Source organism: Daucus carota, chromosome 5 (assembly GCF_001625215.2).
Source record: "Daucus carota subsp. sativus chromosome 5, DH1 v3.0, whole genome shotgun sequence".
Classification (NCBI taxonomy): domain Eukaryota; kingdom Viridiplantae; phylum Streptophyta; class Magnoliopsida; order Apiales; family Apiaceae; genus Daucus; species Daucus carota.
Window position 1 is genome coordinate 44,127,179 of NC_030385.2, and position 21,084 is coordinate 44,148,262.

Consider the following 21,084-nt stretch of genomic DNA (forward strand, 5'->3'; position numbering starts at 1 on the left):
CTTTCACGTTTAACTTTAAGTCACATAAGCCAACTTTAAGCCATAAGTAACTTATTTTAAGTCCACCCAAACATGCTAAATATCTTGTAAGAAATGAGAAGTGTGGATGGTGAAAAGTGATGAAACATTGTTTGACGAATATAAAAAACGTAAAAACATGCTGGCCAGAACATGCTCTCGCCATTATTTTCTATCATTACTTTCAAAATGCATCTACTGTAATACTATCATTCCAATTATCAAATTTTTCATGGTAATGATTCTGTCACTCACCTTGTTTCATGTTAGCTTTGTGAAAAAATTGCAATCCAGTTGGTTTGATCAACTATGCAAGATCCAGAGTGCATGCATGCCCTAAATAATAAGACTCGTACGGAATTATATAAAATTAAATTGCAATGCAAGAGATGATGAGATTATGCTACCACTAAATTACGCGTCAATTGAACGTAAAGATTAGAAAATGTGGGCCTAAAATTTTGATTATGCGTCCAGTTATCCACGGCTAATGATCTGCTGTTGGCCCGTTTTCGACTATCATTGATACAGATAGCCTTTCAAATATTTTAATCATCAGTACAAGAATAATATTTCAGCATTCACATCTCAAAATTTTTATATTTACGACGACAAACATCCTCATGTAAGAATGATTATCGTAAGCGATGGAACAGATTATATTCCAAAAATACATGTAAGTTTGCAGAAGACTCTCCGATTTTGTCCAAAAAATTTGATATATTGAATGTAATGTTAATTTTTAAATATAATTTCAACAGTTTTTTAAAACTAGATTTGTGATTGTATATATAACTGTGAATAGTTGCAAATGCAAATTTGCAAAAATTTCAGAAAATGGTATTTTCAATTTTTTTAAAAAGATTACCGTATTTAAAATAAAGTAATCGTATACTTAGATATTTATGAAAAAATCCTTTAATATTTGATATAAATTTTCAATATAATACTGTACCTGGTTAGTTGGAGAATTTATTTACAGTACACTCTCAAATTTGGAGTAATTATATTTCCCGAATAAAATCATGCCAAATCGATAATTTTACTACCAGTGACTGAGATAATTGCTCAATTTTTACCGCTGTAATTGTACTTCCTCCGTTTCAAAATACATGTCCATTTTGGAAAAAAAAATTTGTTTCAAAATATTTGTCCACTTCAACTTTCAATGTAATTTATATTTTCTAAATCAACTCTCCTTCACATATTATTAATTTATATTTCCAAGATCAACCATACACCACACATTATGTCTAATTAATGACTTGATACACCTTTTTTTTTCTCAAAATCCACTATTTTTAAATTATGTGATTTTTTTAAAATGGACATGTAATTTGAAACGGAGGGAGTACCATTTTACCTCTGTAGTGCAGCAAGAATTAATTAAGAAAGTGTTGAAGCAGAATCATTGAATTCAACTCAACAGCTCACTGAAATTCCACCAACCAAGAAAACACTTTCTTCAACTCATGTCATTTATGTCACCCTCAACTTCCCCTTCTTTTTTCTATTCCTGACATACCCCTCATCATCTCTCTCTCTCTCTCTCTCTGCAACTCCCAAGTACAAAACCCCAACATACAACATACAAGCTCACATAAAAAAGACTTGAGCTTTATGCTTTCCACACTTTACACTTGAGTTGCTTTGTTCCACATTTTCATTCTTGTTTCTTTTCTTGGACTCTGCAAAACCAAACGGCAACAGTCCTTTCCACACTTCTTTATTCTTAAAATCTTTTCACTTCACTTATAAAAGTTAGAATCAATATGAAGTTTGTTGTACTCAAAAACTAAGCCTTTTGGGTTATTTTTCTTCATTTTCAGTGCTTCTTTTCAAATGGGTAGTGTTTTTTTGTGCTTCATTTTGGCTGTAACATTGTTCTTTAGGCCATTGTCTTGTCAACAAGAACCCAATACAGATGGGTACTTTGTGTTTGATTTTTTCAACAAAATGGGTGTAAAAACATCTAAAGTTCACAACTTTTCAGCTTCTGTGTGTTCCTGGCAAGGTGTTGTTTGTGATGATAATCAAGAAAATGTGTACAAGTTAACAGCTTCTGGGTTGGGTTTATCTGGTTCTATTCCTGAAACTACTATCGGTAAACTTAAAAATCTTGAATCTTTGGATCTAAGCAATAATAATATCACTGCTTTGCCTTCTGATTTTTGGAGCTTTGGTTCACTCAAGATTTTGAATCTTTCATTTAATCAGATATCCGGGGTTCTCCCAAACAATGTAGGCAATTTTGCTGGTCTTGAAAGATTGGACCTTTCTTTCAACTATTTTTCTGGGAATATTCCTGAAGCTGTTGATTCTCTAGTCAATTTGCAGGTTCTTGATATTAGTGATAATGGGTTTGAGTCCAGCATTCCACAGGGAATTACAAAGTGTCATTCTTTGATTTCGATGGACTTCTCGAGAAATCGGCTGAATGGTACTCTTCCTGCTGGTTTTTCTGCTGCATTTCCTGTGCTAAAGGTCTTGAATTTGGCTGGGAATCAGATTCATGGTGAAGGTTCAGATTTGGCAGGGATGGCATCTATCACATTTGTCAACATTTCGAATAATCTTTTTCAGGGTTCTGCAGTTGATGTTTTTCAGGGGCCACTGGAGCTGATTGATTTGAGCAATAATCAATTGCAAGGTCATGTTTCTCAGGTAAATTTCAGTTCAAGCTTCAATTGGTCTAATTTGGTTTATCTTGACTTATCTATGAATCAGCTTAGTGGAGTGGTTTTTGATAACTTGAAACATGCACATAATCTCAAACATCTGAATCTTGCGCACAATAGATTTTCGAAACATATGTTTCTGCAAACCGATGTTCTTCCCAATATAGAGTATATGAACTTGTCCGAGACTAATCTGATTGGCCACATTCCAAGTCATATATTACAGTCCAGTGGTTTGAGAACTCTTGATCTTTCCCAAAACCATCTTAGTGGCAAGATTCCAAATTTAAGTACTCAAAGTCTCCAAATGCTTGATGTTTCATACAACAATTTAAGTGGAGAGATTCCTTTATCTCTGCTGAAGAAACTTTCTTGGATGGAGGGATACAACTTTTCGTACAACAATTTTACCCTCTGTGCTTCTCAATTTTCTTCTGAAACCCTCCAATCAGCCTTCATTGGGTCAGTAAACAGTTGTCCGATTGCTGCAAATCCAAGTCTTTTTAAAAGGAAAGTTCCAAGCCATAAGGGGCTCAAGCTTGCTCTTGTATTAGCACTATCAATGATCTGTCTGTTAGCAGGGCTTCTGTTTATGGCTTTTGGCTGCAGAAGAAAAACCAGAATGTGGACAGTGAAACAAAGTTCTTATAAAGAAGATCAAAATCTATCAGGCCCGTTTTCATTCCAGACCGATTCCACCACTTGGGTAGCTGATGTTAAGCATGCAACATCGGTCCCAGTAGTGATATTTGAGAAGCCACTGTTAAATTATACCTTCGCAGACCTCTTGTCTGCAACTTCAAACTTTGATAGAGGTACATTGTTGGCTGATGGGAGGTTTGGACCTGTTTATAGAGGATTCTTACAGGGTGGGATTCATGTAGCTGTAAAAGTTTTAGTCCATGGATCCACAATGACAGACCATGAAGCTGCAAGAGAGCTTGAGTATCTTGGTAGGATCAAACACCCTAATCTTGTTCCATTGACCGGATATTGCTTGGCCGGGGAACAAAGGATTGCTATATATGATTACATGGAGAATGGAAATTTGCAGAATTTTCTTTATGATCTTCCACTTGGGGTTCAAACAACAGATGATTGGAGTACAGACACTTGGGAAGAAGATGATAACAATGGCATTCAAAATATTGGACCTTCAGGGATGTTTACAACATGGAGGTTTAGGCACAAAATTGCAGTTGGGACTGCAAGAGCATTGGCATTCCTCCACCATGGCTGCTCTCCTCCTATAATTCACAGAGACGTTAAAGCTAGTAGTGTTTATCTTGATTTGAACTTGGAACCCCGATTGTCTGATTTTGGGTTAGCAAAGATTTTCGGAAATGGTCTGGAGGACGAGATCACTCTTGGGTCACCAGGATATGTGCCACCAGAGTTTCTTAGGCCAGAAACTGGCTCTCCAAAAACAGCAACACCAAAATCTGATGTTTATAGTTTTGGGATTGTCCTCTTTGAGCTAATGACTGGGAAAAAGCCCGTTGAAGATGAATATCCAGATAAAGAAAAGAATTTGGTGAGTTGGGTTAGGGGATTAGTCAAGAAAAACCAAGGTTCAAGAGCCATCGATCCAAAAATCCGTGAAACAGGGTTAGAATATCAAATGGAGGAGGCCTTAAAAATTGGATACTTATGCACAGCTGATATTCCCACTAAGCGACCAAGTATGCAGCAAGTTGTAGGACTTTTAAAGGATATCGAGCCTCTCACAAATTAATGAAGTCATCACCCTCGGAGTTCTTTCAATTCTTATGGTACTCTGCTCTACATTTTTTAATATTAGGGTCCTTTCTATATATGGCTCTAAGAGTAGATTAGATTGTATAGTGATTTCTAGATCCTATTTTGGCATGACTAATTTTCACTTCTAGTATGATGTTTCTGGTAGTAGAAACTTTACCCTGGCCATGGTTTTGATCATTGTTATTCCCAGTTGTAAGCCAAAAGGCCAGAGAAATGGCACACTCTTGTTTGCGTGCATTCACCACGTCCAAAAAAAAGTCGAAAAGTTGCAGCAAGTAGTATTTTCAATTGATTTTCTTCAAACTAGTATTTCATGCTATATGTGTTCTTAGGCTGGAAATATATGTTTATATAAGACATAGATGCATGTCTCATTCTAGTGCTGAAGATCTATTGGCATAATCTTTGTCTGATATATCAGCATTCTTTATGTGCAGACTTCAAAACATACTTGTAGTGGGGCACTAGTGTTTTTTGTTTCAGAAACATATACTTCTTGGAGATATTAGACAGTCTTCATACATACACAACCTTTATGTTACTACAATCATTTGATTCATGAACTATATACTTGGTGGACCTTTTTTAGTTGTCCCCATGACATTCCTGGGACCGAAACTTGCATGCTGCCATCTTATCATACTTGCATGCTACGATCTTATCATCATTATGGACCTCATATCTGCAGATGCAGTACATTCATGAACTCGGTGATTTCTAATGTTAATGTAAAGGATCTATTGCATTTTAGAAGCTACAGTATAGGGGTTAAAGGTGGACTACATCAGTAGTTTGTGTAAGCCTGTAATTCGAGCAGGGCCGAGCAGGGCTGCTCGTGTGCAGGTCGAGCTCGAACTCGTTTAATAAGACCCGACTTGGTTCCGGTTCGCAGAGCTCATTTTATTAAACGAGTCAGCTCGACTCGACTCGCGAAATTAAACGATCCGAATTCTTGTAAAGGTTTAGGCTCGATTAAGTGTAAAATTAAACGAGCTGGCTTGACTCAACTCGTGAAATTAAACAAGTCAAGTTTGGGTAGAGGTTTTGACTCAATTAACTTCGGCTCGAAACTCGGCTTGCTCGTGGAAACTATAACTAAAGAGGTGTGAGTTTCACTACAGTGTTTGATGTTCTTCATGTGTTAAATCTTCTATTTCATGATTAACATGCTAATGTCTTTATTACTGTGTGTCCAAAAACACAAACACACACAGTCCCCATGTTATCTTATGAATAGTATTATGGAACTTGTTAAGTTCATGTGACCATCCAACAAATAAAAGGTGGGAACCATTATAGTTGAGTTAAAAAATGGAATCATGGTTTCCCTGGGCAACATGGGTGGTTGCTCAATACAGGTGTGTTTATGCAGATTCTATATTTTTCTAATAGCCTCCTGCAAGAATAAAACATCTAAGAATTTGATATTAAATTTATCACATGTTGACTGAATCACTAATTGTGCACCCACCGCTTCATATAAAATGGAAGTATCGTTCACAGAATACCTATTTTTTAGGCTTAAAATTTCCACCTTTCCTCCATGAAAATGCGCGGAAAATTTATTGTCAAAAATCGATTGTGAAGGAGCATCTCTCATAAATTAATTATCTTATTTGAATTTATTTACTTTATCAAAGTGGTCCTTAACTGAGAATTACATATAATATATAACTGATTTTTTTTTTGTAAAATTTGTATTATTAAAAAGTAAATGTAATCTACTTAAAATGTTATTTTTTTTAAATTATAAAAGAATAATTATTAATGTACAATCAAAGATCATCAAATTGATAGAAAAAAAAGATCATCAAATTGATAGAAAAAAAGTCAATTAAGACAATTAATTTAATTTGGGACATGTGGAAGATCGCTATAAATGTTAGTGCATTAATCAAACAAAAATTAAGAAATTATCAAGTTTAATGTTTAAAACACCAATTAATTTCCTATATATTGAACGCGATTGGATAGTCAAAATGATGGATTTATATTCTGTTGTCCTGGCTCACATTCAGTCAGTGCCAAGAAGTATAAAACAAATATGTCTTTGTAAGATATATAAGTCTAAACCGTAAAAAAAGTCCTTATGTATTGTTTATCCAAGTTGTGTAACTTGCCCTGCTAAATTCATTTTCCAATATAGGTTCTTAACTTCTTATAGCTCAACTTTGAGCCGTAAATATCACAAAGGCCAATTTAGAACTATTACACATTCTTTTTAACACCTCCCAGCACCTCCTTTGAGAAGAAGGCAAGATAGCAATATCTTATCACACACTACATACATCATTTGTACGATCTTTAACAGAGGCACGCAATTTAGAAAAGTATAATATGTGTACCTAAGCCTTGTGCTTTCTCCTATAATGTAAATACAGAAAGCTGAACGAATTTGATCATGCAATTGTGTTGTTCTTATTGACAGGGCGGTTTCCGTAAATATAAGAAGCAAACCCCCAGAAGGTGATGATCAATGACAGGATTTTGAAACCACTCATTGGATCCTTTAATAATATCACAGCTGCAATGCTCGTAAGAGGTACTCTTACTGCATTCAGCACGCCAGCCAACACTGTTGAAGACAAGAAAAGCACAGCAGTTGCGCCTAAAACCCCCAACTGGAATGTGATGATACTCCAAATGATAACCATGTAGTATGCAGTTTTTCCACCCTTGAAAGTTTTTGCCTCGGAACTCATACCATGAAAGTCATCATTTAAAAGAAGCCCGATTGTGGTAAACAGAAAACCGAAAAAAGAAACCATGACTTGTTGCTCTAAAACAACATGAAAAGATACTCTACCAAGTAATGACACGAAGACTCGTTCGGAAAGAGCAAATATGAGTCCGTGAAGAGCAGATGCCAGGACATCCCATACGTAACCCAGGATATACTGTTTTTTGCTGATGTTCCCGTATATGTCTGAATCTGAATCCAACGCAATGATGACCATAGCAGCAGTAATGACCACAAGAGCATTGATTATCGAAGCATTAATTTTATTTTTCACTATAAAATACCCGAAAAGTGCAGAAAATACTAGAGATGTTGATGCTACAAGAGAAGCAGTTGATGCTGGCAGGTAAGCATAGGCATATGCATACATGAGATTATCAGCAGCACTTAAGAAACCCAAGCCAACATAAGAAATAGTGAGTTTTAAGGTCAGAGGAGTAGGAGAGGATCCAGAAAAGAGGTACATGGGAATTAGAAATGCCACGGGAATAGGCCACCCGGCTACTGCAACCCATGAACTAATCCATTTGCTTGTGCCCCCATTTGAAAAGTAGAGACGAGAAAGGAGGCTAGAAGCAGGAAATGCCACAAGCATTCCCGCGCTGCCTAGAAGTAGAAGAATCCAATAAGAAGTTGGCTTGCTTTTATATGCATCTCTGGCCAGGGTTTTGTAGGCAGCAATCTTATCCCACATTTTTTTAGGGGGATCTGTATCCATTGTTGACATGCCCTCCTCCATGTATGCCCCTGACATGAAAAATTGACCATCAAAGAATAGTCAAACCAATAATACCATATGCAGACTTTTGTCATGGTTTTACAGTTCTAATGCACAGTCCCAAACCAAAGAGAACACACCCTACATGTCTAAGAATAAACTTTGGAGAGGGTAAGATCTGCATAGTCCTTACCCAGTTACCCCTACTCCTAGGCGTAGAGAGGCTGCTATTCATAAACGCCCCGGATTAAAGAAAAATACGTAGTGAGGTAAAATGAACTGATTTGTGATCTATATATGCATGAGTAGACAGAAACGTAAAACAAAAAGTAATGCTTGGACAACTAACACTCTTAAGTGCTTTAAAGTAGATTCTTTAATGACAAACAGGGTCCCGACTATTTGACAAACAGTAGATTACAGTATGTGAATTCTTCATATGATTACTGAGTGAACCTTACCAGGAATACCAAATAAAAACAAGTAATGCATAATAGAACTTTTTAAAAGTTATTTACTTATAACCTTGAGAGTCAAGCTACATAGTCCACCTATGCCTGTTAACCAACTACTCATTAGCACTTTACAATACTTTCAGTAACCATTGTTCTTATTTATGTAATTGTGCAAAAGCTAGTTCGAAGCATTACTTAACAGCAAGGATCCTGTGTGAAGAAAATGCAGGGAGCACAAGATGAAATGGACTTGTTAAGATTATATCTGCCACAATATACTTAGGTGGCATTCATTATATGGTTGGAGGAAGTATGTTTAGCTTTGACGACAACAGCTTGAAGTAACATCGAGCAAAGTTCAGAGAATAGTTAAAGAATTGTGACTAATTCAACTTCAGAAAACTACTTTTTCATATCTTTTCGTTGAGTATCAAGTAATAATCATTACACTAATTTCTTGCAATAGGATGTCACCAATCGCACCCAGAACATAAATTATTAACTATACTAACTTCTGAAAACTACTTATTTAATTCTTTTTATTGAGTATCAAGTATCATTATGCTAATTTATTGCAATAAGATGACACCAAACTTACCCGGAGCATAAATTATTAGCTACATTGAACCGGTTCAGCACATTTGAACAATAGTAAGGAAGAACCTGTCTTCAAATATAAGTAACTTATTCCCACTATTTCATTAAAGAATTTGCCGACACTTGAAGAGTCAAGGTTAATACTATTGAATCAGTCACTGTTCAAGAATTCAAGACAGTCCTTAAACTAAATCAACCATCACTTGAATACATAAAGATAATCTCATTTCCCAACATAAAACACCCAATACACACACATCACAAGCCATAATGACCAAAAAAAACAAAAAAACTCTCTTTATTCAAATTACACACACAGCAACAAATTCATCTCCAAGAAAAGCTATCTCCTGCCTCTAATAGTTCTTGAATCTATTTTCTACCCCATTTTTCACTCAGATCACACAGTAAAAACATCAACTTCCAAGAATTTCACAGCAGGGTGTGTGTGGGGAAAACCCGGTAGGGCAGATGACATAAAGATGAGATTTTTATCAAGAAATGAGAATTGAGTGATACCTGTTTGAAGCAAAGGCTGAGTCATGAAATGGGCAACTGGGTGATGCTTACACGAAGGTTTGTGTATGTTATTTTTCCCCAAGACGGCTGGTTGGGCACAAAGACATCCTCCTAATTTTCTTTACTTTATTTGTTACCTCGAACCCAACAAACTACCTTAAAAGCGTTGTAAAAAATGTACGTCATCAATTAACATCGAATATCCTCGTCCATTTTAATTTATTAAAGTCCTTTTATAAATTTTAAATTATGTTTAGATAATTTGTTAGTTATTAAAATAAGGATAAAATAATAAAGCTTACAAAAAAAGGATACTCCCTCCGTCTCTAAATACTTTTCTTGTTTGTGTTTTTCACGTTTGCTAACAAACACTTTTGATCGTTAATATCTTTTATTTCGTATTAGCATTAAATATAAAAATTTCACCGTATTAAAGTACTCATGAATACGAATCTAACAAGACTACTCATGACTATGTTTAGCTTTATAAATTAGATGTAAATTAGTAATTTATCTCGTGTTATGAACAGTACCGACATCACAAATAGGAAAAGAAAAAAGAAACGGAGGGAGTAACATAATAAGTTTAATAAAATATTTATTTAGTATTTAACCTAGTTTCTATTAAAACAAAATAAATACATTAAGGAAATATATTTTATTGACTTCTGATTTTGAATCAGTTTTATATATTTTCAATTTTCATATTTTATTTTAAAATTGAAAATGACTTAACACCCGAACATATAAACCCGGATAAACGTGTTCTCACTCTTTAAACGTAAGTACCATGTCTTTACCCTTTTATAAGTTTATTTAAGAAAAATTAAAATTTTAAAATGAATATATTAGCCAAGTTTTTTCCCTAATATATATTCTATTAATTAATAATCAAAATGAAATAAAAAAAATTATATTTATATGAATATTAATTAAATATTAGAAGTTATAGTTTAAGAATATATTAATGAAATATTTAAAAAATATATTATTTATAAAAAAGAACAAAAATTTTGAGATAAAAAGAATATTTTAAAGAGAACATAAACAATATTAAAAATCGGGCCTAATCTTCCACGGAGCTTCGAGTTGGATTTGTTTGACGTTTTGGGCTGGCCCATGTTTTGATGTCCGGGTGAGACCAGATCCCATTCCCATCAATTTTCAGACAACAGAGGAAACTTCTTTCTCTCTCTTACATTTTTTCTCTGTTTCAACTTGTAGCCAAAAATTCAAAACAAAATTACTAGAAACCTTGACTTACATATAATTATATGTGCTTTGTTACCTCAATCATATGTACTTCAGCTGCTGCTACAATAACTACTTTTGTTTTTGGATTATAGATTATTCTCATTCTTGATTCTCATGTAGCTTAAATTTATTACACACATATACATATTGAATAAAGGATGAATTTATCTCTTACTGTAATGACCTTTAATCTGCTTGAAGATCAGCCAGAAGATAGTCAAAATTCATGGATGAAGAGGAGAGATTTGTGTATAAGTGTTATTACAAGCTATTCTCCAATGATTATATGTACCCAACAAGGTTTAATCTTTCTTTACTTAATGTTTTTTATTTTGTATTTGCTTATCTGGGTCAGCTTTCATTTATGTTTTTTTATATATGTATCATCTTTGAATATATATATATTTTTATGAGAATGGTGTCAGTATTTAGCAATTCTTGTTTTTTCGCTTCCATTCAAAATATATGTACTGTTTGTTGTTACTTGTTAGTGTGAATTGAAGCGACTGATTTGGAGCATTGTTTTCTTGATTTATAGGGGTGAAGTCACAGTTAGATTATCTTCAACAATGCCTGCCAGGTATATCTTTTCAGTACTTTTGAGTTGAAAACTTAAAATATGTATTTGGTATTTAGCGTCATTTGAAACTAACAAGAAATAAATTGAATGGACGTTGAATCGTTTCTCTTATATATAGAAGCCTAAAATAACATTGAACTCCCTGTTTTGTTGTAGTAAGAGTTGAGAGATTCTGTCTGGGATAGAGGCGAGTGAATTGGTGCATAAGCTAATAATTTTGATATTCATTGAGTAAAAAATCGCTATAATGGTGATAATATTGAAAATATTTCCTAGAAACAGTGCTTAATCATAGGTTAGATACTGAGTGAGACTCTTTTACTGAACTAGAATCCCGAAGAGTTCCTCCTTTTCTAAGCTGAATTAGTTAGTAATCATAGATCTGCTTTATTTGCTCATTAAGGGTATGATCAATTTGGAATTTCAAGGAAAGGAACTGAAGACACCTCAGATGAGCATTGCACCATATTTTATGACAAGGAAAAGGTAAAACCCTTCACTCCTTCCAAAGGTGACTTAAAACAGAATTTTTATATATGGACTCTTACAAATTAGTTATTGTCTACCTTTGCTGTTTCTAAATGAAGGTAGAGCTCTTAGAAGGTGGAACTTTCTGGTTGTCAGAGTCACCATCAGTTCCTGGAAGCATGTCATGGGGATGTGAAGTTCCATGCATTGCAACTTGGACAATATCCTTTTGAACTCTAATATGCATGTCAAATTGTTTCTCACATGAAGTTTATAGTGAACAGAGAAAAATGTTTAATGTTTCTTTGACAACCGATGTACACGTTTCAGCTGAAAGGAGTTGAACCGCCAGGGTTTTCTTTTCAAGTTGTAAATACAAACATGGATGAGCTTAGTCCACGTGCTCGCAGGCGAAGTGCTTTGCTCACATGGCAGCATATCGCATCATTACCTCCTAGCTTACCTGTTGTATATTGTGGAGGATTCAACACACAAAAAGAATCTACTACAGGACGTTTTCTTCTAGGGAGATCGAGGTATTTTGATATATTGAAATATATTGGAGTTCTTGTTCTAGTACATGGACATATATTTGAGATATAAACTTCATGAATACAGTGTGCATTATGCAGCAGTTTACATTAAACATAATTGCAATTGAGAATTATCTTTTGATCAATTAACTTTCAAAGTAATTTAACGGAACTATAAAAAAAAACTTTCAGAATAGATTTATGCAAGATGTTTCATCCTGTAAGGCTGGTATACCATGCTCTGTTATGATTGTATAATGCATCTCAATGGTGAAGTAGTTAACTACTAGAGGTTTATAAATACTTAAAAAAAAAAACTAATTCCTTTAAGTCTTTTAGAGTTCAAAAATGACTATGCTGGCAGGATTCCAGCTTTTTAGTAATCCTCATTCCCTCCCATCCTATAAGTTTCTGCGCATCACCGAATAATTAAAACTTTTATCATTTCCTTGAGTCTGTTAGGGTCCAAAATGACTTGATAAGCATGGCAGGCCGCTGGCAGGATTGTTTAGCTTTTTGAGTCTGTTATTCGCTCAAAGTCGTTTGATATTTGTATCATACACTATAGCCTTTTAGGACTAACTCCTGTATACTTAATAAATGCCGACCTTAATATAAACATCCTTTTTCCGCTTTCTTTATTGTTCACTCAGTGTGGTATTGAATACTTGTGCACTAGCATCAAATTATAGCTACCATTTTTCAGAAAACAATCACCTACTTTAAGTGCCAGGTTATTTGTAAGACCTCTCTCCCTCATGCCTCTATTGGTGTTGTATCATATAATTGTGCACTATCATCAAATTTTAGCTACCATTTTTATAAATCTATCAACTACTTTAAGTGCCAGGTTCTTTGTATGACCTCGCAGAAACCCTTCTTATTGGTAGCATCCTTTCTTTTTTCCTTTTATAATTAGATCTAAGTTACCATCTGTATAAGATGGTGGCCAGCATCCTTTCTTTTTACCTTTTAAAATTAGATTTAACTTACCATCCGTATGAGATGGTAGCCTTTCTACTTGTTACGAATTTTGTATTTCTTAGCCTGCAAATTTACAAGAAATTAATCAGTTGTTAGAAATTAGAACTTGACACTATAATAATTATGAACAAATAGATCCATTGTGCAAAATTAAACTATTTAAAAGGATATGGTTTTGTTGAATGCGTGAGGAGCGTCACCATGCTGCCCTAAGGATTTTTGCCCCTTCCGTGCAAGGTTTGACGTAGCAATTCCCTAGCAGTACAACGCCCCCTCACAGTTCATATCTACTTTGCACGAATGAAAAGAGAAAGACAGGTTGGATTCTCCGGTTATTGAAATCAATTCAACCCCAAATATATACTATATAATTGTATTTAAAACAAGTCCTTTTGTGTTTGAAATTATATATACACAGATCAGAGAGATCCGTCTTACTACTAGTGAAGAGGTGTATGTAAGAGAAAAGGAGGCTAATCCATGCTAAGACTACAAACTCATGATGTATATAGTATAAAAGAAAGTTACTGCCAGGAGATCTATTTTGCCATAATAAAAACCAAAATAAATAGAACTGAAGCATCTTAGTGATAAGAAGGAAACCAACAATAAAAAGAATATACTACAGATAATAAAGCTTTTTAAAATTATATTTTTAATAAAGATATTAAAAGAAAATCTAACACTTATTTGAAACTTTTGACCAATAATCCTCTGAGATTTGCCAATAGGATTACATAAATCCACTCCAAGCTTATAAATAATGTTGGAATTGTCGTTAGTGCTTTGACAATGATGAACAGGGCATGACCAGTACTTTTAGGCACCCTTTATATTTCTCATACATAAGTAAACGTCATTACTGGTAGATACATAACGAGTTACATATCTCTTTCTACTCTTATATATAGGCCCGATTCTTGACATGGCTTGAAACCTGTCAATTATATATTCTGCTCATCCTAGCGAAATACAGCTTCTGTTACTGACGTTTTTAATTTCACTCTGCTCCTGTAGAGAGCATGGTGTTGTAGGTGATATGAAAGATGCATGGTCTAATGCTCGGGTAAGGAAGAATGTGTCTCTTATACGCACTTATCATGGATTTAAAGGTACTCATTGAATTCTACTTCTAGTCTAGGTGTAGTTTTCATATGATGAAAAATGTGGCATTGATTTAAACCTTCTTTCTGTCAGGTGATAAGCAAGGAGCTCTTGAATTCCTCAAGTTGGTATTTAGAGCATTTTGCTTGTGTTGGGATCGCCAAACTCAGGACTTGCATGTGGACTGGATTCTATACCGAGGCAGAGCTCTCGTTCCAGTATCATCGGAAGTGGTTAGTGATAACATAGACGGGTTTTATCCTTCTTCTCACTATCCTGTGTATGCTGAATTCATGCTTCCTCGGAGCGTCAGATTACCTGAGGTTCCTGCTCAAAATGGAAACTGAAGTGCCCTCAAGTTTTGGAACCTTATCCTCGTAGGCCGTAGTATGCCCATTTTTTCCCCTTCCCCCGGGTGTTTTATGCCCATTTTTTCCCCTTCCCCCGGGTGTTTTTTACTTTCATAATGAACCAGAGTGATAAAGGATTGATATAAGAGGAAAGAAGTGCTAACACTTTAGTCCTCGGTTTCTTTATTTTCTTATCTCATTGGCTTAATTTTAGTACACTTTTAAAGGTTTATTGGAAAGATGAACCCAATATTGTTTGGAAATTGGTAACTAAGTTCCACATCCTACCAATTAGAACTTTACTACATGCTATGCGGTGGTGATAAAAAATTTACACTTAGGTCTCAAATTCTAAATTTTAGTAAAGAATATTTGCGCATTCAATAAACAACAAAAAAAAACGACGTATCAAACATGCTATGAAGCGGTCTCTTGATCTTGATATTCATGTCCGATCAAAATAAATTAAGATTTTAGATGAGTTGTTCAGTTCCGAGCTCAAGTTTGTACAAAAATAGCTTTCGAGCGGGATAAATGGTGGAATAATTTTTATAAGCCTAACCTTTTGAATTTCAAGAAAAATACGGCCGTATGATTTTTGATTGTTTGAACCTCGGAGTTTGAGGGTAAGGTTGCAGAGAAAATCATTTGATATACTTTGTTTCAGCTTTGTTGTTACGATTTGTGTTGAGTTTGAATTACGCAAAACAGACATAGATATACTCATATACATATAATTAGTTGTTGCAGTGGTTGGATCATGGATGTGGCAACTAACTTTACTTTAGTTCTAAATTGTACTGCGTACACACCGTGGGTACATTGTATAATTTTTTCCATATTTTATGCTTTTGTTGGAGAATCCAGATTTTGGTAAACTCGTACAGATCATTATAGAATCCACCGACAAACATAAATTACTGCATTTTAACAATTTCTTAATTAAAAATAAATTTTGAATAATTAATTTTTTAAAATAAATATACTCTTATTATGTATGTTAATTAAATATTTTTATTGGACATATTAAATAAATGTTTAGCAAGTTCATTAATCTTATAAATAAATAAGCCCGATAAATATGTTTAATAAAAATATTTAAAAATAGTTTAATTATAATTGAAAAGTCTTACTGAAATATATAATAATATAATAATTTTCAAAACCATTAAATAAATTGAAATATATTAAGAGCATAATTTAAGAAACCAGTAACTAAGTTAATTATTCAAAAAATTTAATACTTTAATTATATTATTATGAAATATATTACATGTAGTTATATTAAAATATAATGTTCATCCAAAGTAGATAGTATTTTAATTATTTTTTTCTTCGTTGCATGTGTATTTTCCTAATCAAGTGATAATAAACTTTGCGTACGTGTGTAAAAATAATTGGTGATAAATTTCAATCGAAGACTTTGAGTTGCTATTTTCTGATTATAATAATATTACTACTTGCTCTCAAAAAAATAAAAAATAATATTACTACTATATTTGTTTGACCAGAAACTTACAATCCAACGGCCAAGATGAATTGGTAAAGATAACAGTAGACGCGTACATGTATAATTATTTCACCCAATCTTATTTTCCAACTCTGTGATCCCCGATTTGGATCCACAGAGAGAGAGAGAGACTGGAGAGAGAGTTTTGTTTGTGTTTGTAGAGAGTAAACTGAAAATACATACATACAATATATATATACAGGAAGAACAGAGAAGACGGTGTAGATCTAGATCTCTACTAGGTGGCGACAATGGCGAAGGATCGACCTGCAACAGCATTTCATTCTCAATTATGGATGTTAATTTGGTGTCTTTTTATTGTTCAAGGCTACGCCTTTTACTTGCCTGGCGTTGCTCCTGAGGATTTTTACAAGGTCTCTCTCTCTCTCTCTCTCTCTCTCTCTCCCCCCCTTCTCTCTCTCCCCTTCTCTCTCTCCCTCCTCTCTCTCTCTCTCTCCCCCCCCCCTCTCTCTCTGTTTTAACCTACATTATGTTTCTTTACTTGCAATTGATGGGAGTGTTTGTTTCTGTGTGATGCATATATAAATGTGTTTATGTTTTGTGCGGATCTTGAAATGTTACTAATCTATTGTTACTGTTCAGGGTTGTGCTTCTATAGTTTCTATGTCTAATTGTTGTCTATAGTTGGATAAATATGATTAGACTAGTTACTACTGTCGGTGATTAGTCTTGCGACTTGCACTTATTGTGTACCTTTTTTATTTATTCTCTTTAAAGAAATGGGGATTTTTGTAGTTGGTCTAAAGCATGAAAATTTAACATTTTTTGCTAAATCCATCACTGCTATCTTTACTTGCATGAAAATAATTTATTTGCTTTCGTTGTACATTATTTGTGGTGATTTATGGTTCATTGAAATGCGAATTTTGCTTTGGCGGTCATGTAATTAGTGCACCTTTATGCATTGAACTACCAAGCTGACTCGTTTTCGTTAATGGAGCTTAATATTGTGAAGGGTTGCTAGGGTATTTACTCCAACGAGCTTGAGTTGAGTGCATGACTTGTTCGGAGTGGCAAAGACTAATTTCTGCTTAATGTTTTATTATTCTATTTTTTCGCGCTTAAATGTCTTAGCATTCTGTGTTAATAGTTGGTATTGAAATTATATCACTTAGAATATTTATTGTACAAATGCTTTTAACAAAAGAAGTTTCGTAAGTTTGACTGTGATTAAATATTTTCATTAATCTGGGATGAAATTATTCCCAACTCCAAATTGCTCACAAGCCTTTCAATGTGGCCAGAAGCAGACCTATATAAACATAACTTTCATAAAGTATTTAGTTATAGAAAATTCAGCGCATTTATCCCTGAATATAAGTGATATAAATAGGTTATTCTGTATGTTCAGTTTGGTTATCACATACTTGATCGCTAAAAATAAATTATTACATTTGTGTCTTTGCCTTGCATTTAATATAAATCTCCATTTCCATTATAATCGATTTCACAAATTTTGCTATGTCGCATTTATATATGAACTCCATACACTTGACAAAAGTCATATCTTTTTAATAACTCCAGTTAGTATATCTTCGACACTCTTACTATTTCATTTCAGCTCTGCTCCTTTATAATTTATATTCCTCATGAGGAACAAACTGAAAAGCACAACAATAATACTGTAAATATATTGTCATCCCCTATCAGGTGTTAGTATAATTTTTTGAATAGTGTTTAGTGGAGAACTTTCTATGGAGTTACCATGCATCTCTAATCCCACAAATGTCTCAAATAATACTGTACACACACACAGACATGCGCACACACACAGACACACACACACACACATATGGTATTTTAATTTAATAGCTTCATATAAGAGAATATTAATGATTCAAGGTCACTTCTAAATTGTCAAAGGGACTTTTCAAACAGCCAAGTTGACTGTATCATGCATTAATGATTCTTCTGTATTATAAAATTTATGGCATATTTTTTAAAACATATGAGAATGATGTGCATCAAAGAACAAATAAATTAATCATATGCTTGTTGTTGGAATATGAATATGCATTTTTTTGCTATGCGGTCTCGTTTGTATTTGACTTAAACTACCTTAAGTTGATGTACGTAATAAAAGCTGACATTTCTATTGGTTTTATTCTGCACAGGGTGACCCTTTAAATGTGAAAGTGAACAAATTGACTTCTACCAAGACACAGCTTCCTTACTCCTACTACACTCTTCCCTTCTGTCGGCCTAAGACCATAGTAGACAGTGCAGAAAATCTTGGAGAAGTTCTTCGCGGTGATCGTATTGAGAACTCTCCGTATCAGGTGAACTATACATGTGAAGATTCCATCTTTATTTAACTATGTGATATCTTTGGACTTTGGATACTGAGTTTATTACCGATACTATTGCAGTTTAAGATGCGAGAACCACAGATGTGCAATATTTTGTGTCGCATTACACTCACTGGAAAAACAGCCAAGAAATTGAAGGAAAAGATTGATGATGAGTATCGGGTGAACATGTGAGTCACCTTTGGGAAAGTTCATATGGGGTTTACGTAGTATATAATTGCAAAGAGCTAACTTTGTCTTGGTACCAGCATGTTAACTTATTAAGTTTGTGCATATGACAGGATTTTGGATAATCTTCCCCTGGTTGTACCAGTACAAAGGCCGGACCGAGAAAGTTCCTTTGTGTATCAGCATGGTTTTCATGTTGGTTTCAAAGGGCAGTATGCTGGAGTAAGTATCAAGACATGGACTATGTGCTTTATAACAAACTGTTGGACCTTAAACTAACACCTTTTTTTTTTTTTGTGCAGAGCAAGGATGAAAAGTATTTTATTAATAACCACTTGACATTTACAGTTAAGTATCACAAGGACATACAGACAGACACAGCAAGAATTGTAGGATTTGAAGTAAAACCTTTTAGGTGATATGTTGACCTTTTCTTTTTGGGATTTTTTTATCCATTTCCTGATTAATAGAAGTTAATGACAACTGATAATCAACAACTTTTATGGTGGGTCTAGCGCTAAGCATGAATATGAAGGTCAATGGAGTGACAAGGCACGCTTGACAACTTGTGATCCCCATGCTAAACGCACAATTACCAGCTCTGAATCTCCTCAAGAAGTTGAAGATAAGAAAGAAATCATCTTCACATATGATGTTGATTACGAGGTGAGGCCCAAAGATCTGTCTTCCATACACATTTAGATTTTGGATTCATAATATCTGTACTATAAATCTCTTTTCTCTTGTACCATTCTGCAGGCCAGTGATGTCAAGTGGGCATCTAGATGGGATACTTATCTGATGATGGCTGATGATCAAATACACTGGTTTTCAATTGTCAATTCCTTGATGATTGTTCTTTTCCTCTCGGGAATGGTGGCTATGATCATGTTAAGGACTCTCTATCGTGACATTTCCAAATACAACCAATTAGAAACCCAGGAAGAAGCTCAAGAAGAAACAGGATGGAAACTGGTTCATGGGGATGTTTTTAGGCCGCCAGTGAACTCTGATTTGCTTTGTGTTTATGTTGGGACTGGTGTTCAGTTTTTCGGAATGATACTTCTCACCATGGTATTTGCGGTACTTGGGTTCTTATCCCCTTCAAACCGAGGTGGGCTAATGACAGCTCTACTTATGTTATATGTCTTCATGGGCCTTTTTGGTGGTTATGCTGCTGCCCGTCTCTACAAGATGTTCAAGGGGACAAATTGGAAAAAGATCACCCTCCAAACAGCTTTCATGTTTCCGGGAATTGCATTTATTATATTCTTTGTATTAAATGCTCTGATTTGGGGTCAAAAATCTTCAGGGGCTGTGCCATTTGGTACCATGTTTGCCTTGGTATTCTTGTGGTTCGGCATCTCAGTACCACTAGTTTTTGTGGGGAGTTATGTGGGTTTTAGGAAGCCTTCACCTGAGGATCCAGTTAAAACTAATAAGATTCCAAGGCAGATACCTGAGCAGGCATGGTACATGCACCCAGTCTTTTCTATCCTGATTGGGGGAATACTTCCCTTCGGAGCTGTATTTATTGAGCTCTTTTTCATCCTCACCTCTATTTGGTTGCAACAGTTCTATTACATATTTGGATTTCTCTTCCTTGTGTTCATCATCCTGATTGTCACCTGTGCCGAGATAACAATCGTGCTATGCTACTTCCAGCTATGCAGTGAGGATTACCTCTGGTGGTGGAGGTCGTACCTGACTTCAGGTTCTTCAGCTCTATATCTCTTTCTCTATGCATCATTTTACTTCTTCACCAAGCTAGAGATCACAAAGCCAGTGTCTGGCATGTTATACTTCGGTTACATGCTGATTGCTTCATATGCTTTCTTCGTGGTCACTGGTACCATTGGGTTTTACGCATGTCTTTGGTTCACAAGGCTCGTCTATTCATCAGTGAAGATTGATTAAGTGATGAACATGGAGGTAAATGATTTTCCACATTGATCTTTGAGAAATCACAGCTATACTCCTGATTGAGCATCACACATTGCAACATGAAGCTACCACCAATAGTTTTTAAATTGCCTCCTGGGGTTATTTAATATAGAAATATTTTGTAAACTTTTCAGCAGATGGCGGAAATATGAATTTTTCAATTATTTTTATTTTCTCTGTTTGATCTTTAGATTCCTACAAATATGTATCAAGACAATTAAAATTGCCAAAAGATTTTTTTTATGAAGAAAGAACATATGACAATGGCGTCTAGCATACTTTTGTTGGATCTGCATATATACATGGTAGAAGTTCCTTGTTCATGTGAATTGTGAAATGGTAGAATGTTAGAGGGCGATCCCTTTTTTATGGA

General features: G+C 34.6%; 4 protein-coding genes across 4 annotated transcripts; 3 read left to right on the forward strand and 1 right to left on the reverse strand.

Moving 5' to 3' along the window:
* The first annotated feature begins 1,452 nt into the window (after positions 1-1,452).
* LOC108220501 (probable LRR receptor-like serine/threonine-protein kinase At2g24230) lies at positions 1,453-4,776 on the forward strand. The gene has a single exon (XM_017394286.2). The coding sequence runs from the start codon at positions 1,861-1,863 to the stop codon at positions 4,429-4,431; it is 2,571 nt and encodes an 856-aa protein (XP_017249775.1). The 5' UTR covers positions 1,453-1,860; the 3' UTR covers positions 4,432-4,776.
* A 1,756-nt stretch (positions 4,777-6,532) lies between these two features.
* LOC108220300 (probable purine permease 5) lies at positions 6,533-9,618 on the reverse strand. Its single transcript, XM_017394036.2, has 2 exons — positions 9,487-9,618; positions 6,533-7,944 (listed from the first exon to the last, which is right to left on the reverse strand). The coding sequence occupies exons 1-2, from the start codon at positions 9,509-9,511 to the stop codon at positions 6,857-6,859; spliced, it is 1,113 nt and encodes a 370-aa protein (XP_017249525.1). The 5' UTR covers positions 9,512-9,618; the 3' UTR covers positions 6,533-6,856.
* Positions 9,619-10,624: 1,006 nt separating this feature from the next.
* On the forward strand, positions 10,625-14,972 carry LOC108220260 (uncharacterized). Its single transcript, XM_017393976.2, has 7 exons — positions 10,625-11,040; positions 11,279-11,320; positions 11,724-11,806; positions 11,908-12,009; positions 12,110-12,324; positions 14,323-14,417; positions 14,503-14,972. Exons 1-7 carry the CDS (start codon positions 10,899-10,901, stop codon positions 14,754-14,756), a joined length of 933 nt encoding a protein of 310 aa, XP_017249465.1. The 5' UTR covers positions 10,625-10,898; the 3' UTR covers positions 14,757-14,972.
* Positions 14,973-16,335: 1,363 nt separating this feature from the next.
* Positions 16,336-20,987, forward strand: LOC108223358 (transmembrane 9 superfamily member 8). The gene is made up of 7 exons (XM_017397563.2): positions 16,336-16,643; positions 18,405-18,569; positions 18,660-18,769; positions 18,881-18,989; positions 19,070-19,182; positions 19,283-19,433; positions 19,527-20,987. The coding sequence occupies exons 1-7, from the start codon at positions 16,521-16,523 to the stop codon at positions 20,682-20,684; spliced, it is 1,929 nt and encodes a 642-aa protein (XP_017253052.1). The 5' UTR covers positions 16,336-16,520; the 3' UTR covers positions 20,685-20,987.
* Positions 20,988-21,084: the final 97 nt, after the last annotated feature.